Genomic DNA, 7,621 nt, shown 5'->3' on the forward strand with positions numbered 1-7,621 from the left:
ATAACTTCTTTAATATCGATTGTTATTCAACAATTTTAAACTTACAAGATTATTGAACAACTTTAAACTTACAAGATTAATTAATTGTGATGAGTGTTTTGATCGATGTTGGTTTGATCGGGCTTTCTTCAGGCATCTCAATTTCTTCAATCGAAAGTGCGTAGTTGGTTTGATCGATGTTGTGATCTACAACTGAGGAGGAGAATCGGCTTATAACAAATTTAATTCCCTAAGAACAATATTAGCGGGGTACGTTAAGGGAAATCAAGATTGGGTTCGATTCTCATTGAGACACCATAATCCGAGAACAGGCTTTTCCCGTTCCTAACCAGCATTGGCGTTAATATCGATAGTCGATATTAATCCAAACAAGGGCTATTTTTCAAGGATTGACTTTGGAAATCAGTTCCCTATAGAGAAGAGTAAGTTACAAGGATTGAGCCTTGTAGATTGTAACTGACAAGTATCCGAAGTAAAATCTATTTCAGTGATCGAGACGGATTGAGACGAAGCGAAGCTAGAAGTTATATCTCATCTTTATTATTTCTTTACAATTTATTTCTTCTATTTTTTATTTTTTATTATTGATTTTGATTTAATTTAATTTATCTAGTTTACCTTATTATTCAAAGCCTTCCATCTTTTTAATTTTCTTGGTTTACATATTTCTTGGTTAAAGATCAATTCAGATTGAAATTAGAAATTTTCTAATCCTTGTGGACCAACACTCTCCTTCTCTATATCACATTCTTAACATAATTATTCGAGAAAAAAGAATGATTATTTGACAATTACGAGGTTTGTCAACTTGTCTCATTGAGTATATAATTTTTATAAGGGATAGTGATGAGGTTTTGCTTTATAATTTTTTTTATTTTTTGATTTTAGAATGACTTATAGAACCATTTTACTTTAGGGTTTTAGCCCTATTTCTCTCTCTCTCTTTATCTCTTGTGCCTCCGTTAGTATCTTCTCCATCTTTGTGACTAATGGTAACACTAATCTTAATGTTTGTCGTCGACCATCATTATTCATTAATTTTATTTTATTATATCATCATTGTTTTTTATAATAATTATGCTTTTATGACACGTTTTTCTGCCTTTATGGCACGTTTTCGGTAATTTGGCTATTATCTTTGTTTATTTTTTTCAAGGTTATATTTGACATTGTCACGACTGATCAAGATTATGTTTTGTTATCATAATAATCTTTCTTGCTTTGGAGCCTTGGATTAGATTTGGATATGAAATTTCCATTAACTCTTGGATAATTTTCTCACGTCAATTGATTTTGATTTGCAGTTGATCGGTTATCTTTTTATAGCTTGATCTCTTTTGTGGTTTGCTTTATGATACTATCATATCTGTTCGTATCTACTTTTTATTTGAGTTTATTTGGTTAGGTTTTTTTAACATTTTCCTTTTATGATTTTGAGTAACTAGTTTTGCGTGTTAATGATTATAAGAAAATATTATTATTATGTGTTTAGTTTATGGTTATGATTGTAAACATTAATTTTAATTTTAATATTTTTTATTTTTAATAAAACTAACTGCTTGTATCTCGTTAAAAAAAGAGACAAGAGACGAGCAATATAACAGGCAGCAAATTACCCTGTGAATATGACTGAAATGCAATACAAAGTTAGAAAAAGTAGTGAACTTGTAGAATATGATTGATAAGTTCTAAAAAGAAACAAATGATTGTATTAATCTTATTGAATTGGTGATGTAATCCATAACTCAAACCTTGGCTTAACTGAACGGAGGATCAGAATGACAATATTATGCTCTAAAAAGTGATAATGGTGTTAATGAATAGTCTCGATGGTGTTCTGCTCATAATGACAATGAGAGTACTGAATAGCTTTGACGACGCCATGTTCATGATTTTAATGACGAGGATAAGCCTCACCTATGTTCCTCTTGTGGTAGACGTAGTTCTCGAATCTAATACTCAAAAAAAGTTCATTCATCTCGTTGGACGGGCTCTTCGTAATATATTTTTAATAGTCTAGTGTGATTACAAGATAATATCTATCTAAAATATTTCTTAATTATTAATAACGCACACACAACTTCTAGAGAGAGAACAACACTTGGATTCGGTGACTGAGGTATACACTCAAACTTTTTGAAGTACTAAACCTTATTTTAATGACACACGCAGGCTGCAAAAACTTGATGAGATAGAAGTCTTTGCAAGAGAAAATGGAGAAATGTCTCCAACATGTCTAAACAACCCATTGCCCAACAGAAAAAGAAATGATCCTTTTATCACATGTCTAAATGATCAGCAGCCATTATGCATTTCTCTCTCATTGCCTAATGAGCTAATTAAGTACAAGAAAGAAAGAAAAACAAAAGAACATTTCTATGGTTACAACTATGGTTACAACTTTATTGTTTCATATAGACGGGTTACATTCAAGAATGTCGGCATGTCCCTTAACTAAGCCATCCAACATTTTCATCTACATATATATATGTGGATGATGATGGTCTTCAAAAGGGGTGTAAATCTGCATTTGATTCAAGATATGTTCAAAATTGTCGGTTGGCTTTTGTATAGGATGAGTGTGCATTCCTTCGTAGGTGGTGACTACCACACCTTCATCTTTGCTTAGACGTTGGACTTGCTTCTTTACATTACATCCTTCATGTGTGCATCGATAATAGCTTCTGTACATATACATGCGAAATTACTCATAACATTAGTTGAGCTCAAACCCCCTGCCTTTAGAAATCTTACAATATTATATATATAATGCTGATGACATACTTTTTTTGGATAAATAAATTTTATTACCCAAAGAAAGCAGTAGCTGCTACAAAAATAACCGATCACAAAAATAATGTACAATCAACTTACAACAAGGAAAGATCGGTTTAATCTATACCCCAAGAGCTACAAAGGAAAGAGTTAATTTTATCATTCCTATTGATAGTTTTTCCCCTTAATTTGATTAAAACAACTTCTTTGATGTAAATGAAGAGGTCTTCAACAGTTCTTGTTCGGTTTTGGAAGATTCTTCGGTTGCGTTCCTCCCACATAACATAGATTGAAGCACACCAAGCAATTTTTAAAATTGTTACAATGAGAGACTTGCCTTTCCAGGTGTTTATAGCCCAAGTAACCATGTCTTCCCAAGCTGAAACAATTTTCTTAATCCCATTATGTGAAAATATTGCTTCCCATAGATAAGAAGCAGTTGAGCAATCGAAGAACAAGTGGGAACGAGTTTCCATTGATGAATTACATAGAGTGCAGTCCACGGAAATAGTAATCCCCATACGTTGAAGTCATTCTCGAGTAGGAAGACGGTCTTGGAGAGCCATCCAAGCAATAATGCTATGCTTCGGAATATGAAGTGGGAACCAAATCAAGGATTGCCAGGAAGCTTTATCCCCATTAATTCTGATTTCTTTCCAGATTTCCCTTATGGTAGAGGATCTGTTTGAAATGGCAGGAAGAGTTTCATCACGTAGCTTGAGCAATCGATTAAAACTCCAACTGAATTTCGAGCCTCCCTCAATATGCCAGAAACTACACTCCTTTAAAACATTGTTGTTGATCCAAGCAACCCATAATGATCCTTCTCCAGCAAGAATGTTTTTGATAAGTTTAATCATGCAAGCTCGGTTCCAGCATTTAAGATTTTTCAGACCCAGACCACCCTCGGATTTAAGTTGCCAGATTTTATCCCAACTGACTCTCGCACCAGTAGCTGCAGAATCGGTTCCTTTCCAGAAGAAACGGGAGCATAATTGGTCAATTTTGTTGATAACAGCTTGGGGCAAAAGAAGCTATCTGCACCAATAGTTTGCTATACTAAACAGGACAGCTCTAATAAGCTCAAGTCTGCCAGCAAAACTGAGATGTTTTCCAGACCAAAGGTTAAGTCTGGATTTAATGCTCTGAATAATGTTATCACAGTCTTTCACTGCGAGTTTTCTAGTAATAAGAGGAATTCCTAGATAATGAACAGGCAAGCATCCAAGATTAAAACCAGTAAGGTGTTTGATGGTGTTGGCAGTTCTGGTTGAAATGCCAGCAGTAAAGAAATCGCACTTTGAAGCATTGAGATTCAAACCAGAAAATTCATAGAATTTTTTAAGAACAGAGGTTACACCTGCAACTGACTCCACATTTCCTTTACAGAATATCAATAAATCATCAGCAAAGGATAGATGAGTAAGACCTATTTGTTTACATTTAGGATGGTAATTGAACAGACCTCTAGCAGCAGATGACTGGAAAGTACATTCAGAGATATAACAAAGAGAATAGGTGATAGGGGGTCACCTTGTCTAATTCCTCTTGCACCTTTGAAGAACCCAATTAAAATACCATTAAAAGATATTGAATATCTTGGTTTAGTGAAGCATGCTTCAATCCAGCCAATGAATTTATTAGGGAGATCTAAAGCCTTCAAGACATCAATGATAAAGTTCCAATGGAGTGTGTCAAAAGCTTTTTGAAGGTCAATTTTCATTGTACATCTAGGGGATATGTTTTTCTCCCATAACCTTTAACCACTTCTTGAGCCAGAAGTGTGTTGTCAACAATGCTTCTACCTTTAATGAAGGCAGTTTGATTAAGTGAAACCATTCCTGGGATAAGGCTTGACAGTCTTTTGACAATAATCTTGGTGATGGCCTTGTAAATGACTGAGCAACAAGAGATTGGTCTGAAATCTTTGACTTTGCTTGGATTAGGCATTTTAGGAATCAAGGCAATGGTAGTTGCATTAAAGGCAGGGAGAAGAGAAGAGTTCTGGAAAAAATATTTGATAGCATTGATCATATCCTCACCTACAATGGACCAAGCAAATTTGAAAAAATATGGAGTGTAACCATCAGGTCCCGGAGCCTTCTCATTGCCCTGGCTAAAAATAGCTTCTTTGATTTCTTCTGAAGTAATATCTTGACAAGGCCAGAAGCAGAATCATGAGGAAGAGAGTAATTAAGAATATCTTTTAGAAGCTTCTGATTAATGTTCTTAACCCTAGGATCTGATTTCCCAATCAGATCAGTGAAGAAAGATAAGACTTCCGCAGCCATGGAGTCAAAGGATTCAAGTCTTGTCCCATGGTCATCAATAAGCATTCAAATAGTGTCCTTCTTATTTTTAATAGCCACAACAGAGTGGAAAAATTTGAACATTTGTCACCTTCCTTGATCCATTGCACCTTTGCTTTTAGCTTCAGAAACATTAATTCAGCTTCCTCAAGGGAGGATAATTCCTTTTGGATTTGTAGTTCTTTATCAAAGAGTTCCTCTCCCTTTAGTGAAAGAAGTTGATGGTGTTCAAGCTCGAGTCTTTTTTGTTTAACTCGGGAAGAGATATCACTGTAGCAGGAGTTGTTTAAATTTTTAAGGCTCGACTTGGTTTGCTTGAGTTCGAGGAAAAGAATCTTCATGGGATTACCAAAGAAAGTCTTATGCCAGGATCTTTCAACCTCGTTCAAAAAATTTGAGTGAAGCGTCCAAAAATTGAAGAATTTGAATGGTTTTGGACGGTTAGTGGGGTGTCTTTATAGAGCCATGTGATGGCCATACAATGATCCGAGACTCGAGGGGGGAGAAATTCAACAGAAGATTTAGGGATGGAGTTAACCCAGTTGGTGTTGATGAAGACCCTGTCACGCTTCCTTGCAAGGTAAGTTTAAGCTTGTTTGTTACTCCAAGTGAATAATGGACCTATGAAAGGGTGATCACGGAGATCTAAGTCTTGAGTTATATCTTGGAATTCTTTCATTTCAGAGGTTGAGGCTGGACAGTGAAGATCAAAGTCAGAGCTCTCATTAGGAATGATGGTAATGTTAAAATCACCTCCCAATATCCAAGGAAGGTGGCCAATCTTTCTATCCAAGTCTTGCATCTGGTGCCAAAGTTGCCTTCTAATGATGCCATCATTACTTCCATAAACAGCTGTGATGACAAAAGGAATTCCACAATACTCTCCTTTGACTGTTAAGGTTTGATCAGTAACTTGAATGATAGTTAAGTCAATACTTTTCTTCCAAAGAACCCAAATTCTACCATTAACAGCACATTCATAATTAGAACAGACTTTCCAATTGGCTAATTTGGAGTCAATGATGTTCTTGGAATTTTGAACTTTAACTCTAGTTTCAAGTAAGCAGAGGATATCTACATTATTTTGAGAAGCCCTAAGGAGCACTTTATTCTGTTTTAGAGGATTATTGAATCCTCTAATATTCCAGAAAGTAATGATCATTGGGATAACAATCCCTTAGAGGACCTTCACCCTCAGCTATTGAACTCTTGGATTGGTCCACTTTTTCCTTCCTTTTGCTTTTGAGTTCTTTGACTATTTCAGCTACTCCCTTAGAAGCAATGCGTGACTTCTTTTGACTGCCTTCGATAATAGGTAAATTTTCATCAACCGAATTGAGAGCCTCAAACCTATTTTTTGATCCTGCTAAAATTGCTTTGTCTTTTATAGGCCTTCCTCTGCCTCGTTTGGGAGAAGAGTTAGGTAGTTTCACTGATGACATACTTATAAAAATAAAGATAAACGCAAACACATATTATTGGAAATACAAAAAAAACAAATTATATGAGAATTTAAAATTTTTAGAGGATGATTATTATCACCAACCCTTGAATCAACCATGTAGACACACGTACAAATATATTCCATAGACACGATTCTCTATTTCCTATTAGGTCCATTCAAAAAAATATTTCCTATTAGGGCTACATGGTTTCCTCTTCATCTCTTTGCTATATAGGTATTATAAGCTCTTAGCTTAATTTGTAACTTATCTTTTTGCTTTAAATGATTATACAAGCACATTTGACCACCTAATTATCTTCATATAAAAAGGGAAAACCCTAGACAAAAACTTGTATGTGTATATGGAAATAAATTAAGATTTTAAGAAAACCCTAGATTAAGGCAAAAACATGATAAACTACTAAATGATCATATGCATAGTTGCTCTTAGAATTAGGGGGGAAACACAAACCTTGGGAATTTGTTGTTCTTAACAGCTTTCTGCCCATATTTTCTCCAACGATATCCATCGTCAAGTATATCAACTTGGCTCCTCGTTTGAAAAGCATACCTGGGCTTCCTTATCTTCTTATCCTTATCTCCTGGTTTCTTAACCAAGTCTAAGATCTTAGACCCCAAGAACCCATCAAAGGAATTCCGACGAAAGTTGCTAGAAACATGAGAATCAGGCGCCATGTTTAATGGTAAAGGCTGAGCTGCTTCTGCAGGTGGGTCCGACGTAGGAAAGAACATTTGATAACTCTCCATATATATTATAAACACCGGTACTGCTTATATCTGTGAAGAAGAAGATGGATCAGAGAAAGTCTGTCTGCGAAGAAGAAGATGGAACGTATTGTTTGGGGAAGATGAAGGAAAGAAGAAGAAAAATGCATAGTCATATATATATGGGATTGCTGCTGAGCAGACTATATATAAAATATAGTAAATAGGCGGCACGACAATTTTTCTTTAGAAAGATAGCAGATATTGTGGAAAATTGTGGCGGCTTCATCATTAGGATTTAGGACAAAGATTAAAAAAATTGGTTGAGAAAATAGCAAACCAAGAGAGTACGTTAATTAAGATTTGT

The 7,621-nt window shown here is 35.1% G+C and overlaps 1 protein-coding gene across 1 annotated transcript; it reads right to left on the minus strand.

The window, feature by feature from the left end:
• Window positions 1-2,476: 2,476 nt before the first annotated feature.
• LOC120118367 (probable WRKY transcription factor 75) lies at window positions 2,477-7,296 on the minus strand. The gene is made up of 2 exons (XM_039138410.1): window positions 7,001-7,296; window positions 2,477-2,684 (listed from the first exon to the last, which is right to left on the minus strand). The coding sequence occupies exons 1-2, from the start codon at window positions 7,294-7,296 to the stop codon at window positions 2,477-2,479; spliced, it is 504 nt and encodes a 167-aa protein (XP_038994341.1).
• Window positions 7,297-7,621: the final 325 nt, after the last annotated feature.

Source organism: Hibiscus syriacus, unplaced genomic scaffold (assembly GCF_006381635.1).
Source record: "Hibiscus syriacus cultivar Baekdansim isolate YM2019G1 unplaced genomic scaffold, ASM638163v2 tig00110328_pilon, whole genome shotgun sequence".
Taxonomy (NCBI): Eukaryota; Viridiplantae; Streptophyta; class Magnoliopsida; order Malvales; family Malvaceae; genus Hibiscus; species Hibiscus syriacus.

Bases quoted from the DNA above. Each gene is read 5' to 3' on its own strand.
- LOC120118367 (XM_039138410.1), bottom strand. From the start codon at position 7,296: ATGGAGAGTTATCAAATGTTCTTTCCTACGTCGGACCCACCTGCAGAA. The intron at 2,685-7,000 runs GTTTGTGTTTCC...GTATATGTACAG, and splicing joins AAGAACAACAAATTCCCAAG to AAGCTATTATCGATGCACAC.